Source organism: Pangasianodon hypophthalmus, chromosome 9 (genome assembly GCF_027358585.1).
Source record: "Pangasianodon hypophthalmus isolate fPanHyp1 chromosome 9, fPanHyp1.pri, whole genome shotgun sequence".
Taxonomy (NCBI): domain Eukaryota; kingdom Metazoa; phylum Chordata; class Actinopteri; order Siluriformes; family Pangasiidae; genus Pangasianodon; species Pangasianodon hypophthalmus.
Window position 1 is genome coordinate 22,975,958 of NC_069718.1, and position 19,051 is coordinate 22,995,008.

At 37.9% G+C, this 19,051-nt stretch overlaps 1 protein-coding gene across 2 annotated transcripts; it reads left to right on the top strand.

Moving 5' to 3' along the window:
- The first annotated feature begins 1,866 nt into the window (after positions 1 to 1,866).
- On the top strand, positions 1,867 to 19,051 carry ap4e1 (adaptor related protein complex 4 subunit epsilon 1). 2 transcript variants are annotated; one of them, XR_008302300.1, is made up of 21 exons: positions 1,867 to 2,257; positions 2,381 to 2,452; positions 2,550 to 2,673; positions 2,764 to 2,837; positions 3,808 to 3,929; positions 4,018 to 4,177; positions 4,366 to 4,532; positions 5,863 to 5,936; positions 6,016 to 6,138; positions 6,263 to 6,372; positions 7,956 to 8,095; positions 9,194 to 9,306; positions 9,410 to 9,528; positions 11,103 to 11,399; positions 11,845 to 11,956; positions 12,187 to 12,325; positions 12,533 to 12,785; positions 14,279 to 14,830; positions 16,707 to 16,897; positions 17,649 to 17,728; positions 18,030 to 18,168. XR_008302300.1 is itself a non-coding variant. In XM_026919923.3 (21 exons), exons 1-21 carry the CDS (start codon positions 2,117 to 2,119, stop codon positions 18,515 to 18,517), a joined length of 3,405 nt encoding a protein of 1,134 aa, XP_026775724.2. In that variant the 5' UTR covers positions 1,872 to 2,116; the 3' UTR covers positions 18,518 to 19,051. The 2 variants fall into 2 exon arrangements, 1 of the variants encoding a protein (XP_026775724.2); XM_026919923.3 differs by lacking the exon at positions 17,649 to 17,728 and adding an exon at positions 18,357 to 19,051 and having other exon boundaries at positions 1,872 to 2,257; positions 18,030 to 18,190.

Consider the following 19,051-nt stretch of genomic DNA (forward strand, 5'->3'; position numbering starts at 1 on the left):
AAGTAAAATTAATTACATATTAAGATGTTGGTCTAAGAAGCATTCTTCAGTAGAATAATTCATTTCAAGACAGGATTTTAAAAAAATACACCAAAATCAATCTCTAAAATTATATCACATTATACACTAAGTAAAATTATCTGCATACTAAGTCTATCTTATTCCCCTGCTTATTAAGATGCTTTATAAAAACACCATTTAATACACATAGAATCCATCAATGCAAACATAGTTATGGGATGTTTCATGCATACATTCATACATCCATTATATCCATTCACTTTTCCTCTCTCTGCTTATTGTATTTTGAGCCAAAATTACAGACATACACTATATGGCCAAAAGTTTGTGGACACCTGACCATCACACATGACCATCATATATGTACTTGCTGAACATCCAATTCCAGATTTATTCTCCCTTTGCTGTTATAATAACCTCCACTCCTCTGGGAAGGCTTTACACTAGATTTTGGAGCGTGGCTGTAGGGATTTGTGTTCATTCAGCTATAAGAGCATTAGTGAGATCAGGCGCTGATGTTGGTGAGGAGGTCTGGGGTGCAGTCAGTGTTCCAGTTCATCCCAAAGGTGTTCAGTGGGGTTGAGGTCAGGGCTCTGTGCAGGACACTCGAGTTCTTCCAGTCCAACCAACTCCAAACCATGTCTTCATGCAGCTTGCTTTGTGCGCAGGGGCATTGTCATGGGCTTCTTAGTTCCAGCGAAGGGAAATTGTGATTCTACAGCATATTCCTGGAGAAAAAAAAAAAAAAAAAAAAAAGGGCCAAGCCCAAATTGGCAAACATTGAGCTTTTAAGGGTCTTAACAACAAATCTTTGGTCAGAAAATTAGCAAGAATGAAACAAATGCACTCCTGAGAGCTCCTGAACCTCCATTTGCTGGTTTCCTTTTGCTGTTCGGGGAAAAGCTAGAAACAGGGAAATTAATTTATGTAGTCTTCTTGTACACGAAGGTAAAATCATGATAATGATTAAAATGTTTGATGTAAATTCAAGCTAACACATGTCTGGGTGTACAGAATTTTCCAAAAAATATCTTCTGGGATTTTTTTTTTTTCTTAAAAGATTAGTCATTATTTGGTTCTCTGTCACACCTGATGCAGCCCAACAAGGGCCACAAGGCTTAAACATTTAAAGAAATCAAAAGGAAAAGCTTCCCATACTAACTTCCTTTATCTATTTGTTTCATTCTTGCTCATTTCCTGACCAATGATTTGTTGTTAAGACCATTAAAAGCTTAATATTTTTGCCATTTTGGGCTTGGTGCTTTCTCTTTTTTTTTTTTTTTTTTTTTTTTTGTGAATACAAAGAAATTCTTGACAATTGTGTGCTTCCAACATGGTAGAAACAGTTTGGGGAACATATGGGTGTAATGTTCAGGTGTCTACAAACTTGTAGAATATATTAGTAATGACAATTTTATGAAATTAACTTTATGAAATAAACTAGCCAAATATTCCTGTATTTTTTTTTCTACATCAAGATTTCCTGTCTGATGCTGACCACACCCCTTTATATGACGTCACATGATTTGAGCCATGTTATTTCTATCAAGCAGATCCATAGCAAGGGGTTTAATAAATAACTTTCACTTCTCAGGCTAGAAAATGAATGTTGCTAATGAATTTAACTGAATTCACGCTTACTCTCATTATTCACCTTGTTTATTTCAGTATGTCAGGATGGTAAATAATGAGCTGCATGCTGTGTTTAGTGGTTTAACCAGCAGATGGCGCTAGTAAACATTTTGCTTCAATTTACTACACAACAAGAGAAGAAGAAGGTACAGGATGTGACAGTGCGTTCTGCTGTCAAACCTGGGCTGAATCCCAAATATCCCTCTAGTGCACTAGGAGAAGGGGGTATAAATCATTGCCGCATACCCTGTATAGTGCACCTTTATAGGGGACAGGGAGGTGTTTGGGATTAAACCAGCGGCTAGTTTCAGTGGTGTAAACATTTCTCCTTTTCAGTGTCCAGTTACTTTATGACCATCTTTAAGCTGTTTGTTTTGGGGGACTTTTGTGCAGTTCGTGTCCGAAAGAAGGAAGTGGCCGAAAGAACAGGGCTGCTTTGTCATTTGTGCCTTTCCGAGCTGCAATGAGTGATGTTGTTGAGAAGACCCTCAGTGCTCTCCCGAGTCTGCTGTCTCTGGATTCTCAGCCTGGAGCCTCCAAACTTTCACCCACCTCCAAATTAGGACACTTGATCAGAAGCATCACTGAGCTGACATCCAAAAATGTGAGTGTTTACCCTCCTTACACCTCCTTCCCTGACACTGGCAATGCCTTAGCATTTGTTTTTTTTTTCTTTTCTGTCATCAGTCTATAGCAGTGAAGTGCTAACTCATCATTTTTTTTTCAGGAAGAAGAGAAGCTCATCACTAAAGAGCTGGCTGCTATTAAAGATCAGATCTCATCACCTTATACTACAATGGTGAACCTGCTTTATAGCCCTGATGGCCTGTCTGTGTCTCTGGTACTGTAGACTTCTTGCATTATGAATTTCTGAATATTTTTTTTTTTCTGTTCAGAGACAAATGAGGGAGCTGATGGTGAGAGCCATGTACTGTGAGATGCTCGGATATGAAGCCTCTTTTGCCTACATCCATGCCATCAAACTGGCTCAACAAGGCACAGTACTGGAGAAGAGAGTTGGTATGTTACACACATGAATATCAGTCAGGATGCTTGATAATAATCTGTAGCTGATTTTCCACACTATATGCTTGTTTTCATGTGATTCAGGTTACCTTGCAGTGTCACTGTTTCTTAACGAGAGCCACGAACTGCTGTTACTGCTGGTCAATACAGTATTAAAGGTGTGTATGTTTCTGGATTCACCACATACCAACGTGTAGAGTATGAACGTCTGAATCTCCTGTAGACTATATATATATATGCCAAATTTACAGTTGATTTATATATAGGATTAAAAATGAAATCATGCAACAAGACAACAAAAAATGGTTTGAAATGGGTTTAAAGCACAGGTTGTCAACATGGGGGTCATGACAGCAGCAATAAAAAAGATAATAAAGATGTAACAATACACTCCGGCCACAATTCGAGTCATGATACTGGCTTGATGATCTTGACTCAATTCTCAGAATATTTTGAACAAAATTAGAATGAAGAGAAATGATGACCAAAAAGACTCTTTTTTTTTTTTATTTCTTAATCATCAACGATGCAAAATAATGTGCATTTTTGTCTGTATAAAACTAAATAAATTAAAAATTGCTTTGAACAGAGGTTCAGTATTGTAAGCAAAATATACTACAAGTTCACTATATCTTAAAAATAAAAAATGTATAAATTATCCCAAAAATCTTGATTGAAAAAACAAAATGTCTCTCCTGAGGCCCTGGGAAAATGATCGACTGAAACATAATGAGCTCTGTAGCAGGAATAGAGCTCCAAAGTCAGCTAAAATGACCGGTTTCCATGGCCTTTGGTGTTGTTTGAAAGCTACTGAAGAGCTCTGTATAACTGTGACATGATCGGATAACCGTATAACATAATCTGACAGAAATATCATGCAGTGATACTTGAAGACATTTCTATGACATGTAACCTTTTGTTTTGGTAACCGCCAGCAAAACAGTAATGTTGCGTTTTTTTAACTGTGAGCTCAATAGTATTTTATTTAATATCTACAAAAAAAAACCTAAATATTTCAACACTGATAAAGAGGTCTGTAAAAGGTTCTGTGCAATTTTTTACAATTTTACAATGTGCAGAATATTAACATCTAATTAGGCTTCTTAAAGCATAACTTGTCATTTACAGGATCTTCAAAGCACCAACCTCATTGAGGTCTGCATGGCTCTGACTGTTGTAAGTCAGATATTTCCCAAAGACATGATACCGTCCATTCTGCCCCTGGTAGAAGAGAAGCTGTCTCATCAAAAGTAAGATCCAGAAATAATCAAATCCATTTGACCTAATGAGAAGTGTTTTTCCTTGCTCATGGACACCATGTGGTCTCCTTGTTTTTAGGGAAATCATTAGACGGAAAGCGGTGCTTGCTTTGTACAAGTTCTACCTGATCGCTCCGAATCAAGTGCAACATATTCACAGCAAATTTCGGAAAGCCTTGTGTGACAAAGATCCTGGAGTCATGATGTCCTCGTTGCACATATACCTGCGGATGATTAAGGTTTTCACCTCTTCACAGAATTTCTTTCCTCTCTCTATATGAATGAAAACATTTAGCTGCATGTGTTATAACTTTCAGAGAGAATATAATGAGTCACTTCTGTATATTATGCAGCAGTTTCCCCTGGCTGTCTGCTGTGTCCTGTTTGCTGCAGTAAGCATGACAGATTACGTCTGTCTTGTTATCAGGAGAACCCCGACAACTACAAGGAGCTGACAAGCAGCTTTGTAACCATCTTGAGGCAGGTGGTTGGAGGGAAGCTGCCACTGGACTTTAACTACCACAGTGTCCCTGCTCCATGGCTGCAGATCCAGCTGCTCCGCATCCTGTCTCTGCTGGGGAAAGAGGACCAGAGGTACACACTCGAGCTGGAACACAGTCTAAACGCAGTACTGATCTCAGTTATATAAAAATACATTTTATACCACTTTTGTACCACAGTACTGTCGAAATCTTGATTCTGATCGGCAAAAAAATGTTGGCTCTGACAGTAGTTCAGGCTGAAAGGCGAATCACAGGTTTATATTAATGCGCTCATTCGCATATGTTATCATTTTTACAGTAACAACAGGGTCTGGCTCCACATATATCCACATAAAGTTCCACATATCCAGATTAAAAAAAATGTGCTTGTCTCCAGGAGTCTCCAGTGTCAGTGCTGTGTAGAAATGTAAATCTGAGACACTGTAAAGTCTTCAGGACTGACGGCTTTCCGTTATCTCTGTAACTTAAAGAGAGGAGAAAGAATGGCTGGTGAGGTAACGGCTGTTAAAACATGCTGTTTTTAATAAATCATTTGTTAGTGTTGGCAAAGTGCTGTGGTATAAGAGGAATAAAACACACTGAGACATGCTGTTATTGCATGTCCCAAAAGAATTGCACCACACCACCCCTGATTATGTAAGGAATAACAAATGACAGATCGTGCAGTTATATGAAAATAATGCATGCCTGGGTGGTGTGATATGGCATGGCACAAAGTGGAGCACCGGTACCACCCTAAAGTGGATTATTTTCATATAACCGCACTTCAGAAATGTGTTATTCCACTTATATCACAGGAATTTTCCAAAGATTACAATGTTTAATTTATTAATGATGGACACATCATGTATTTTTAATGATTTATAGTTAGATTTAATGTTGTGGAACGTCCGAGAGACAAGATAGTTCCTGTTATTGCTTATGTTACAGTCGCGCTAAACAGTCGTTCATTCACCAGCCTCACCTTCTCTCTCTCTCACCCACTCTCTCTCTCTCTCTCTCTATCTCACTCTCTCTTTCTCTCTTTGTGGGAAACTTTGCAAAGCACTGTGACTGTTACAAAGCTCTGACACTCGTGACGATTATACATTTTACTTTGTTAAACAACAAACGTTTTTGAAAAATCTGTATATTATTAGTCTTAGATTATGTGGAGCATCCGTTGTCCCTGTGTATGAAAACAATAATGTATTACAACGAACGCATTAATATTATCCTACTACTTTAGGTTAACTGCTGTCTGAGCCATGCACTTTCTGACCAATCAGAGCAGAGAATTCAGTCGCATTGTGATATAATTTCCTATAACAGCATGTTCTGTTATGTTTTATTCCTTAAACACTGGATTTTATAAATGATGCTTCCAAGCTGTTTGTTTTTAAATTGAGCGTGATGCTTAATGATGCTTTTCACACTCCTAGTACGAGTGAGCTGATGTACGAGGTCTTAGATGAGTCTCTGCGCCGTGCAGAAATGAACCACAACATTACTTATGGTAAGTTTTCCTCAGACTGAGTATTGTGTTGTAAATTATTATTGACATGCCTTTCTTTGACTGGTCATATCTTTTTCAGCAATTCTGTATGAGTGTGTTAAGGCGATCTATAGTGTATACCCTAAAGCTGAGCTGCTGGAGAAAGCAGCTAGATGCATTGGAAACTTTGTGCTGTCTCCGAAGATCAACCTGAAGTACCTGGGTAAAGTACATATCTTTTTCCCCCCTGCTGATTGTCTCATTCTCTCGAGAGCTGTTAGAAAGATCCAAACCACACACTTACAACCTTTCTGTTTGTCTTCTCTCTCTCGGTTTGAACACTAAAGGGTTGAAAGCTTTAACATACGTGGTTCAGTATGATGCCAACCTCGCTCTACAGCACCAGATGACTATTATAGAATGTTTGGATCACTCAGATCTCATCATCAAGAGAGAGGTGAGGGAGGCCAATCTGCTTTGGCTCTGATCTTTTCCACTAAAAAAATAAACCTTGGATTAAATGCTCACGTTTGGGGTTATGGTAAAACAAAAAACTCAGAATGCAGATCTCATCTTATTCTAGCAAAGTAACACTTGTATGAATGCTTCTTCTTTTAGAGAAAACACACACACCCAGATAAGCTCACGGACAAAGAATTCATTTCCTCCACCGATACGAGAGCCTTATTAAAACGTCAAAAGGGTGTTATTATATTTGATCTGTCAGATGAACGTCTACTGAACTTGCGTGTCACAACTGGTTCAACAGCTTTATAAACAGGAGGATAAACTTTTGTTGGGGTTTGATTGGGACAGCAGGTGAAAAACTGATAAATTGTAACACGGGGGTGTTCAACTAAACTTTGTAAAGGTCCAGTTACATGAAATTCTTTGCTTATGATCTGGATAAGCAGTTGACATTAATGCATGGCAAAGAATCTTTTAATTCTTAACCGTTAGTGATTAGTGTATGCTATAAATAAGATAATTCAAAGTGGTTATGTTTTGGTTAGTAATGGCGCTACGTTTTTGATTAACACGTCCACTTTTGATTAACACGTCAGAGCCCAAACCTACACATCTATTTTGAATTTGATACTATGAGAATAAGTGTGTTCTCTATTAATTCGTCATTCAACTTTCTGTTTTTGTCATCTTTTTTTTTTTTTAAAACAAGCCATGTTGTGAGTATCAGTGGTAAATAAAATGAAAAATTTCTAAAAGTCTAGGTCCCTTTCTGACCTAATGGAGCTAGTTTGTTCATCTAAGCCCATGATTGGCTAGTGTCGCTGTGATTGATAGGGGAGAGAGGTGAGAGTATGCCACCCCTCCCTCCCTGAAAGCACAGCCAGTTTGGTCTCTTGCGCTCCCAGCCATGGATCATTGAGGCATTGTCAGGATTCAAACTCACAATCTCCAGATGGTAGGGCGAATGCTTTTCTGTCGCACCATTCAGGATTAAGTAATTAATATAAATGCATGAGATTGGATAAGCTACAAGAAAACAAGAGTTGTTTTTTTCCCCTATGTTTATCAACTCTGATACAGAGATTTTTCAAGTACTTAAATATCCACTGTACTTAACGTATTTGTAATAAGTACCTAAAGATCTCCCGAAATTGTGCATCTCAAGACACTCATAGGATCCTTAACTAACGGGATCCGAGCTGATATTAATGCAAGGCCAGGAGTTTACAAGTATATCAGAACAAATGATACATGCAACAGTTTTATGCTACTATTAGTTATTTATAATTATATAAATATATTATATATATATATAATAGCAGCTAATATTTTCAGCCTTTGATCATGACCACAACACTTCTATCATTCAATACTAACCCAAATCAATGACCAATGATTAAAAATAGCCCCATAAATTAATTTTTTTTTTCTCAAGCTCACCAGAATCGGTTATATTTTGAGACTACCTTCTTTAGAATGTCATTATAACACAGCTGGAATCAAAAGTACAGTGTTGAATGACTCATTCCCATTTACTCTCTACTCCTCCTCCTTCTCTTTTCATTTCCTCAGACCTTAGAGCTGCTCTTCAGGATCACGAACGCTCAGAACGTCACTGTGATCGTGGAGAAAATGTTGGGATTCCTCCGGCTTTGTAATGATAACTACACCATCATTGATCTTGTGGGAAAAGTGGCTGAGTTGGCTGAAAAATATCCTTTTATTGTTGCAAGATGTTATAGATGAAAGATTATTTTTGAAACATTATGTACATTCATTAAATGTAAGTTTACAGTGTCCTTCTGAATTATAGCCCTGAAAATGAGCAAAAATTAATATATAAAAGGAATAACACATGCAATAACTGAGATTTAGAGGGATAGAGGGAAAGAGGGATGTTGTATAGTTGTATTTGAATGTTTTCAAAAAACTGACTTCAAAATTATTGGCACTCTTACAATTAATATTTATGACACATGCCCTGGAGAGAATAACAGCTCTGAATCTCTTCATGTAATGTCTAAGGTTGGAGGTTAATATTCTTTTTTTTTTTCAAATTCTTTTTGTATTTATTCCTTAGGCGTGTCAATAATTATGGCACATACAGTATATTATAAGAGAAAATATTAAATGGTTCTTTTAGTTAGAACAAAGATAAATAGTTTGTCCTATTGCTTGAGTGAAAAAATGTATTTATCATATATTTTATATTTTCCCATTTTTTATACAATAATCTCTGGAAGGAAGAGGGATAGTTGCGCTCAGATGAGATAAATATATCCTGAGGTGCATGAAGCAAGAAAATATTCAAATGGCAGACGCTATCAGCACACTGAATGAAAACCAGACCACAAAGCTCTATCAAAATATATATTTATTTATTTTGGACTTAGCATAATGAAAAAATGTGAAGATCACTGAGTGTCTGTAAGGGATGAACTGTTGTTTGTTAGGTGAGCACTGAAGAAAGCTATGGGCTGAAACTTCTGCTCACTGGTCTGTTTTAACTCACTGATCTTTGCATTTTTTTTTTTAACCATGCAAGTCTAAAGTAATAAATATTTTATATTTTGATAGACCTTTGTAGTCTGGGTTTCCTTCAGTGTGCGATTAGCCTCTGCCTTGGATTTTTATACAGAAATCTTTGCTCATTTGTAAGAAGGTTGCCAATACTTTTGGAGGACACTGTAAATGTTTTTAAGTATACGTTCTACTATATCTTAGTTTGTAGACAAGGTGAAGTATGGGACTGTAAGTCATACTGTAGGTTACAGAAGACTTGTGCGTATGTTCCTATAAAAGCGCTATACGTATGCTCCAGACAGCGAGTGGTTCATTCAGAGTATGAATGCAGTGTTCTCTCTCGGTGGTGACCTCATGCGGCCCGATATTCCCAACAACTTCCTCAGGCTGCTCGCAGAGGGTAAAACTGCATACAGGAAACTTTTAGAAGCTCATTTTTTTGAGTTGGGAATAGAGGAGAGTGAAAAGTGATCTGATTTGACTTTGGTAGGTGTGTGTTTCAGGTTCAGATGCGGAAGAGGATGACAGGCAGCTCAGGCTGTACGCAGTGGACTCGTATATGACAGTGCTGAAGGGCGACTGTTCTCACCTACCCCAGTGCTTCCTACAAGTCATCAGTTGGGTGGGTACACACACACACACACACACACACACACACACACATTGCTTGTGTTACTATTAGAAATGGCATGGTGCCACTTTTTATTTTTCAATACCGAAACCTTGAATATTAAGCGATATCAATACATTACAGATATTTTTTCTTTAAAAAAGTACTAAAAATATTTATAATTATTTTAAATGAAGGAAAAAAAAAGTTGCTAAAACATGACTAGCACAAAGCTGCAGCATTTTTTATTCAGTTAAACTATTTTCATACAAATAAAAGTATTGAGTATAAATATAATAATCAATCCTAACAAAAAAAACACAATCAAATCTCTTCATATGTAAATTTTATATGTAATTTTTCAGTTACATATAAAATCCAAAAGAAGGATCTTTTAAAATGAAATATTTTCACACAGCTGACATGATTGCCTGACCTCACTAATGCTCTTGACATGATAGCAACTCGCACATATTTGCTTTACTGAAAATAGCTCACTGGTTGTTCATGTTTTCATTGTTAATGTTAGGCCAACATTATTTTTGCTGGTATTGGCATGTTACCAATCCTTTGTGTCTGACTGGTGTCTATACTTATTCGTAAGTATACTTACAGTTAACCTAAACCTCGGTATCCAAAAAAAAAACACTATATGGGCAAAAGTTTGTGGACACCTGACCATTACATCACATCCTTCCCCAAACAATTGGAAGCACACAATTGTAGAGAATATCCTTGTATGCTGTAGCATTACAATTTTGCTTCAATGGAACTAAGAGGCCAAAACCTGTTCCAGCATGACAATGCCCGTGTGCACAAAGCGAGCTGCATGAAGACGTCGTTCAGAGTTGGTTGGAATGGAAGAACTCGAGTGTCCTGCACAGAGCCCTGACCTCAACCCCACTGAACACCTTTGGGATGAACTGGAACACCGACTGCACCCCAGACCTCCTCGACATCCCAACATCAGAGCCTGATCTCACTAATGCTCTTGTAGCTGAATGAACACAAATCCCCACAGCCACGCTCCAAACTCTAGTGGAAAGCCTTCCCAGAAGAGTGGAGGTTCTTACAACAGAAAGAGGGAATAAATCTGAATTGGATGTTCAGTAAGCACATATGGGTGTGAAGGTCAGGTGTCCATAAACTTATGGCCGTATAGTGTAGTTTTATTTTTTCCAAAAAAAACAAAAAAACAAAGAAGCTCCCTGAGGGCAGTTTCTAGTATGTTCTGTATTTTCACAAATATTACAGGGTAGGATGGATATGGAAGTACGTGTGACAGATATTAGAAATAACAAAGTCTGTGTCTTTGTCTCTCATCATCTTCACAAGCTCAACTGTAATGAGGTGTATTACCTACCACACTCAGCTTATTCTCTCTGTCTATTTCTCTTTTTCTTACTCTCTCTATCTTATTAGTCATCCAAGAATTGTTTATATTAAAAACGGAGGAACACATTCGTATTAAAATCCTACATACTATGTATAGCGAAGACTTTTGATTCATATGAAGACTCATATTTTGAAATTGCATTTCAGAGTTTTTTTTAGATTAACACATTTTTTTCCTGTTCTCTTGTCAGGTGCTAGGAGAGTACTCCTGCATGAGAGAAGGCCTGGACCAGCGTGAGGTCATGGCGCTCCTGAAGAAGCTGTTGGAGCAGAGAGGAGTGAGCTCAGAGACCAGGAGCTGGGTGCTGTGTGCTCTCACTAAGCTGTGTCAGAGCTCTGGATCTGAAGAGCTGGTAGTGGAGCTGGCAGAGAGCTTGTCCTCCTCCCTGGACACGGTGCTGCGGCAGCAGGCTCATGAGCTGCAGTGTCTCAGCCGGGACTCACAGCTCCATGCTCGGGTACTGCTCCAATCCAGGGACAGCACGCAGGTGAGGAAAATCTAATCCAATTCAATTACCAACTTTATAAAAACAGCTCCAGATCCATTTTTCACTTCAGCATTTAATCATATTTTGTTATTCAGCTAACGCTTTGGCTATTTTATAATTTATTTTTATAATATCGTATTCGGTTTTTACTTTATTTTTAAATTGGCTTTTGCTCAGCATTATTCTTCCTATGAAATGCATTTTAATGTTATATCTGTTTATTTTTTTTAATCATTTTCATATTTCTATATTTTGTCTTTTTTATATTACTTGTTTGGTTTTTCTGTTTATTTTAACTGTCCCTTCTTTTTGCATACACCTTTAAGAATTTTATTTTATTCCATTTAGAAAAGTGCTATACGAATAAAGTCATTATTGTTATTATTAAAACCTGTTCATCAAAGGTGAAACCTTTTTTGCTACTTCTTGTGTGTGTGAGACACAGGTGGACTCCTCTCTCTCGTTCCTGGATGGGTTTGTATCTGAAGCTCTAGCTGCAGGAGCTGCTCCGTATAAACCGCCTCATCAGAGACAGGAAGAGCTTTGTCAGCAGAGAGGTACTGCCATGTCCTGAACCTTATTTTTGATGATTTACTGTCTTGCCCAAGTTTGCTGTATAGCACTATAGAGAAAGTGTGAACAAATGTAATGTTGCTGTACAGAACTATATAGAAGCTGTAGACAAAATAACAGAAGTACCCAAACCTATATGAATATGAAGAATTTGTTGATGGAGAATAAGAGAATGCCCGACAAGATGCCGTTTCTTTTCTGTGGTTCTCCCTAGCACTGAGTTTGGAGCCGTATGGACTGTCTCTGCCTGTGAGCATGTCCTCCTGTACGCTCACAGACAGACAGTCCCCGACTCAGCTGTCTATGAGCTCTGGCCTCTCTGGGAACAGCACTGAACCGTCCCTTAGGACAGCGTGAGTATGAACTTGCAGAGACATAGAGACCTTCACCCTAGATCAACATTTTAGCTTGTGGATAATTTTGTATTTCTGTAGTATATTATCCTTATTGTCAGGCTTTAAGCATTTCAAATCACGTTTATTGTCACATTACACCTATACACGTGTAAAGTTCAGGGAAAATCTTGGGTTTCTTGTGATGGAAGTGTTATATATTTACAGCACGGGCACACTCATGTTGGAGGGTGTGAAGAGAGTGTGGGGGAAGGAGGGTTATCTGCCTCAGAAAGAGTCTTCAGAATCCTCAGCAGTAGTAGACGAGCTGAGCAGTGTACTTCAGTCATCCAACCAGGAAGTGACTACACACACTCCCCAGCCTGAACCCAAGCCCGAGCCTCCACATGTGGACCAGGAGAAGCAGCAGCTGGCTTCATCTCTGTTTGTTGGACTGGGCTCTCAAAACTCCACGTCTCTGGTGGGTTTACTGTAAATACAAACACATTACTACCAGACAGTACGGCATGGCTCGAAAAATTAACAGCTATCCTGAATTTGTTGGTTTCCACTGCCAAGTAATTTGTATCATGATTAAGTTCTGAATTTGATTAACCTTCGTGCCTATGTCAGCTGAGCCAGGACATAGAGGTGGAGCTCAAAATAGTCCCAGGTTTTGATTGGTTAATATCCAGATAATTCTTCTGGCTGGAATCACTTTTCCACTGGACAGTACAGCACAGCAGTCTTCAGGAATAGTGTAGTAACTCTATGGCCAAGTTTCATTCTTTGTTTTCTAAAGTCTTTTTTTCTGGCAATATTGTAACTTTGTCCTGTATATTTAAACTCTCTGGATCTCGTGTTTAAAAGGTCACCCTGTAAAAAGGGGCAAGTGACATGCTACACATATTTCTTTTAAAATAAATTTGTTTTAAATAAAATTATTTTGCAAATTTTGCAAGTATTTTACTACTTGTCACTAATTACCACTTCATAACCTCCAGAAAACTACTGTAATGGTAATGTTATGTGATGAAAATTGGACAAGCATACTGAACCAGGATATGAGTAGTCCAGGATACGGATTGGTTCCTGTGCCGTACTGAGCTATCCCGTAGAAAAACTTTGGTGAATGTTTTTTGTGTAGAATTTAGTCTTGAGTACTTCTTAATGTTTTAGAATTAATAAAGAGGCACAAGTCTGTTGTTTAACACCGTCAGGTATTCCTATACTGTCACGTGTATAAAATAATCTTAAACTTATCTTATTCTTCTGTGATCTGAACTTAACATAACATAACAAATGTTTTTGCAGAGTAAATGTTTGAAAAAGACCAAGTACAGCAAAAAAGGGTTTAATGCCTTTTATACCATAGCGCTGTTGAATTCTGATTGGTCAGAAGGTGTTGATTAATTTTCTGTAAAAGCAGGGCTCTGACAGTAGTACCGGCTGCAAGGCAGATCTCAGGTTTATGTTAATGCGCTTGTTCCAATACGTTATCATTTCTGTAGTAATAACTTGTGCAGCTGTTTTTATGGTGAAATTTTCTCTGAGGATGTAAAACTGTACCATTTTCTGACAAGTCAATTTTGTACTTTGCGGTTTCTCTGTAACACAAGCCACATGTTTTTTTTGTCTTATTAATGTCAAGAGACAGGAAAGATAGAGGCTGGTGTGGGAACACTTGTTTATAGCTGCACTGATATAAGTCTTAACAGGAACTAACTCGTATCACAGATGTTCTACAACATTAATTGTAACTAATGATTAAAAACAATACGCACCATGTTTGAATAAATAATCTTTGGCAAATTGATATGGTATTACAGGAATAAAACATTTCAGGATGTGCTATTATTAGAAAAGTACTCAACTTTTGGTTATCACACCACCCTGGTGTTAATTATTATTTTCCAATAACAGCATGTGCCATTGTGTTTTATTCTTTACTTATTGATGTCTTCTCTGTGTTAGTTGGAGAAAACTGAGGCTCCAGCGCCCCGATTCAGAAGAAAACACCGCCAGCATGAGTCAGCATCATCATCGAGCACCAGCGAGGCATCTACGAACTCCTCTCACTCTTCCAGGCGCAGGACAGACGCCTTATACGACGGCTTGCTGGAAGAGGAGCCGGTTACACGTATACAGAACTCAAACCACACCCTGAAGTCCACTACAGTTAACGGCAGCTGTGATACGACGCAGCCCAGCCAGACAACCAATGGTTTGGGTGAAAATGAAGCTGACACCTTTGATATGTTGATGATCAGAACTAACACTCCAGCAGAAGAAGCCTCGGTAGTGCCTCAAAACGGTTGTTCTGACATCACTGTTCTCCAGTTACCATCTGAACTGGAAGACCTGCCTCACTCTGACATTATCAGCTTGACCTCTGACCCCCACATGTCCATCTCTTGCTGCCGCGTCTACAGAGAAGATGCTCTGCTGCTTGTGCTGTTCGTCTGCAACACCACAGAGACGCCACTCCGCAGTGTCGCTGTTGAACTGAGCTGTGAGGAGCTGGAGGTACGCTATGATAGTGACCTGTCAGGGAGATTATTCTTTAATAAACAGGACACACAAAAAAAACAGACATTCAGTCAGTAATAATGAGACTCAAATCATATAAAGATATTATGCGTTTGTTTACAACTTGAAATGTTCAGCTGCATTAAATCAGACCATGTGTTTTGAAATATTGTAGATCCAATTTGACTTCAAGTTTATTTGTATAGTGCTTTTAACAGTGGACATTGTCACAAAGTAGCTTTACAGAAATATATAAATTCAGGATATAAATTTAAAATTTATAAATTTATCCCTAATGAGCAAGTCAGAGGCGACGGCAGTGAGGAAAAACTCCCTGAGATGATATGAGGAAGAAACCTTGAGAGGAACCAGAATCAGAAGTGAACCCATCCTCATCTGCGTGACACCGGATAGTGCAATTATAGATAAATTATTATTATTTAGAAATGATAAATGAATCCCTTCTATAACTGTGTACTACATGGTCAGAAAGTGCAATTGTGTAACCAGGAAATTCATTATAGTTTTCACATGAAGTCTATTGTGTTGAAGTTATCAACTGTTCACTGAGAGACTTGAGTGCAAAACTGTTTGTGGGAATTCAGTCCTAAAGCTATCAAAGCAATTGTAGTCCTAAGCCATTGTAGCAAAACTGTTTGTAGCAACTGCAGTCCAAAGCCATCTTCATGGATTCTAAGTGGTACCATCTACAGTAATCTCATGTATCTTTAGGCTGTTCATGTGGGGTCATTCTCAGCAGCTGCGTGTGATTACCAAGTGATGAGAACTCCAACCAGAAGTAGGGCATCAGACTGAATCAGGCAGGACTGGAGAGCAGAAGGGGTCAGGATCACTGATATCTAAGAAATAGCAGGTGTAGCTCAACACAGAGAGAGAGAGGGAGAGAGAGAGAACGAGAGAACCACAGATTATTAGGTGTGCTTATTGTCATATAATGGTTAAAGACAATGTACATTCCACTATCCTGTTAGCTTCTCTTCAAATTGCTGGACGTAAGAGTTTAAGAATTTAAGGATGGTAACATTTTTGCTTACTACGTGTACATTTTAAAATATTATTTAGAGACTGGCATACACTGATATGGTCCAGAAGTTAGTTTTCTTGTCATATGTACACTCCTGGGCAAAAAAATGGGCCAAGCCCAAAATGGCAAAATATTAAGCTTTAATGGTCTTACCAACAAATCACTGGTCAGGAAATGAGCAAGAATTAAACAAATAGATACAGGACGTTAGTATGGGAAGCTTTTCCCTTTGATTTCTTTAAATGTTTAAGCCTTGTGGCCCTTGATTGGCTGCATCAGGTGTGACAGGTAACCAAATAATGACTAATCTTTTAAGAAAAAAAAATCCCAGAAGATATTTTTGGAAAATTTTGTACACACAGACATGTGTTAGTTTGAATTTGATGTCAAACATTTGAATCATTATCATGATTTTTCCTTTGTGTAAAAGAAGACTATATAAGTGAATTTCCCTGTTTCTAGCTTTTCCTCAAACAAACAGTTCACTGCAGCCAAAGGAAACCAGCAAATGGAGGCACAGGAGCTCTCAGGAGTGCATCTGTTTCATTCTTGCTCATTTTCTGATCATTGATTTGTTGTTAAGACCATTAAAAGCTTAATATTTGCCATTTTGGGCTTGGCCCATTTTTTTGCCCAGGAGTGTATAATTAAATGCCAGTACAATACTAGTTATTTCGTCAGTAACATTTAATGATTTATCAGATCATTCTAAAAAGGGCAGAAAATTTTCATTAAAATAAATGAATGCCTGCATTTTATGACCTTTGTGTCAAATTGACCAAATATCCAAATGAAAATATTAATTCTTACAAATTCAACTCCCTAAAGATGGCGAGTCTAAGAGGAAATGTGATGGAGTGTTTGGATGGCAGGGATTCGTCAGTATGTCGTTACACTCTGCTGATGGAGAGACCTCACATTCAGGTGACCTTCAGGGGATCGGTGTTGTACCAGACACAGTCTGGACATTCACACACACTGCTGTTTTCTGGCAAACTGTCCACTGCTGACTTCATAAGGTATGACCTGCACACGCCAGAACTGTGCTATAACTTATCTGAACTTTGTCTCAATGGGCCTCATTTATCAAGCTGGATATGAATGGATTTATTCGTAAATCATTTGTCCGAGCATTTTTGCAAGAAATTTGGTATTCCTGAAAATCCTGTGAACTCAGAAGAACGTTTGTATCCTACTCGTGCTCCTGAGTGTGTGTAAATTTACACATAAGAAGACTAACTAATGTAAACCTCAACTTCAAATCATAGAATTTGCATAGAATTTTATATATGGAATATGCTGTCGAGTTTAAATTGCTTATTTTTATGAAGTTTAAAACATTTAGCAGACGTCCTTAACCCTAGCTACTTATAGAAGTGTTTTGGAGTCTCTATCAAAAACACATACTAGTTCACCAGGTCACAGACTAAGTGTAACATTCATAACATTTTTTGAAAACCAGTCATTTTATATTATTGGCATTAATTAAAGAATTCAAAAAAAAAAAAAAATGTGAGCCAACACAAATCCATAAATTACGACCAAAAAAAACCTAGTCATTCATTTATGACAAAAGAAATGGCGCTGTATTAATGGAAGACGAGTTGGTCTGTCTGCGCATAGACGTAAACCGTAAACAAATGCCTCAGCTGATGGAAGATTTAGCACTTGTTTTTTATTATTATTATTAACATTATATATTATTAAATATTATAGTTGGCATAGACGTAAGTCAAAACTTTACCCTCATTGTGCATTTTATGCTCCCAGCTATCTGTGCACTTGACCTTTTATGGAATTTTGTGGGCGTCGCTAAATGCAAATGAGCTGTGTGGGGAACCACTCTACAGGTGATCTACATACGCACACGAGTACAAAGAAAATCAGCGTTTCTGAAACTGTTTTGAAATCCGGCAGAAAATTTAGTTCAGTTTGGCTTTCACAAACATTTACACACAAGTTTACTAAAAGATTGACAAATGAGCCCCAATGATTTTGGCATGTAATGAAATATCAAACATTTAAACAAAACATTTTGTATGAGTGATCACAGTGGGAATTTTGGTTATATACAATGTTTGTTTTTAATATTTAATGATCTGGTGAAAAATTTTGAATTATTGAAATGTACATAAAGTGCTTTTCCAATAGGCCACTGATGCTGAGCACAGAGGAGTATGGGAAATTATGGCTGTCCTTCTCTAATGATGTGAAGCAGAACCTGAAACTGCTGACAGGTGCTAGAGGTCCTCTCATAACCACTCTTAATGCTCTTCAGGAAAGCCTCCGACTACACACAGTGCACATCATTGGTGAGATGAGTTCATTACTATTTTAAATGTCTAAGCTCCTACTAGCTTTCAGCTTAACTGTGAAGGATGACTCATATTGTCAGTTCTAGCTGTACTATGTGCATTTCGTTTGATATTTTATAAGTTCACAGTATTTTCCAGTGCGTAATGCAGTCTGTTTCTTCAGGTTCAGAGGGCATCGTGGCCTGTCGTCTGCTGAGTGGCGCCCCCTGCCTGATGCACTGTCGTGTACACGGTGCCTCTCTGGCTGCATGGCTGCGTTCTCCTCTGCCTGCTTTCCCTGACTGTCTCCTCTATCACTGCCAGAGAGTACTGCAAGAACACTGATCTTCAGCAGCTCTATGCATCAGTCATCAACTGAAATGTCATACAATCTTTCTGCTAACTCAGTATGATTGAAGAATATGAATGAAGAAGCCTGTCTGTGGATGTGATGAGATCTTCCTTGAAGTAATGACTGACTGTAAAGCAATATATGTCAGCTGTCTTTCTTTAACGAACTGCTTTATAATCCTAATGGTATTTTTTTTTTAATTGAACCTAATTCCTGACCTAAAGTGATGTCACACTAAAAGTGTATATCAAAATATATATATATATTTATTGGTTTTCATATTTTAAACCTTTCTTTCTGTCTTTTCATTCTTTTTCTTTCCTTCCACGTTTGAACGGACACATTGAATAGTCACATGTTTAATTTGTTACTGTTTTAATTACAGCAGTATTTGTTATGAAAGTCCATGAATGAGCAATGTCTTCCTTCATAGCTGTAGAGGAAATATATTTTATAAAACACTATATATTCAGACAAGTGAGTTATTTAACGGTTTTTACTGTTGAACAATGTGGTGGCTTATTAAA

Bases quoted from the DNA above. Each gene is read 5' to 3' on its own strand.
- ap4e1 (XM_026919923.3), top strand. From the start codon at position 2,117: ATGAGTGATGTTGTTGAGAAGACCCTCAGTGCTCTCCCGAGTCTGCTG. The intron at 5,937-6,015 runs GTAAGTTTTCCT...TATCTTTTTCAG, and splicing joins GAACCACAACATTACTTATG to CAATTCTGTATGAGTGTGTT. The intron at 16,898-18,029 runs GTATGACCTGCA...CTTTTCCAATAG, and splicing joins TCCACTGCTGACTTCATAAG to GCCACTGATGCTGAGCACAG.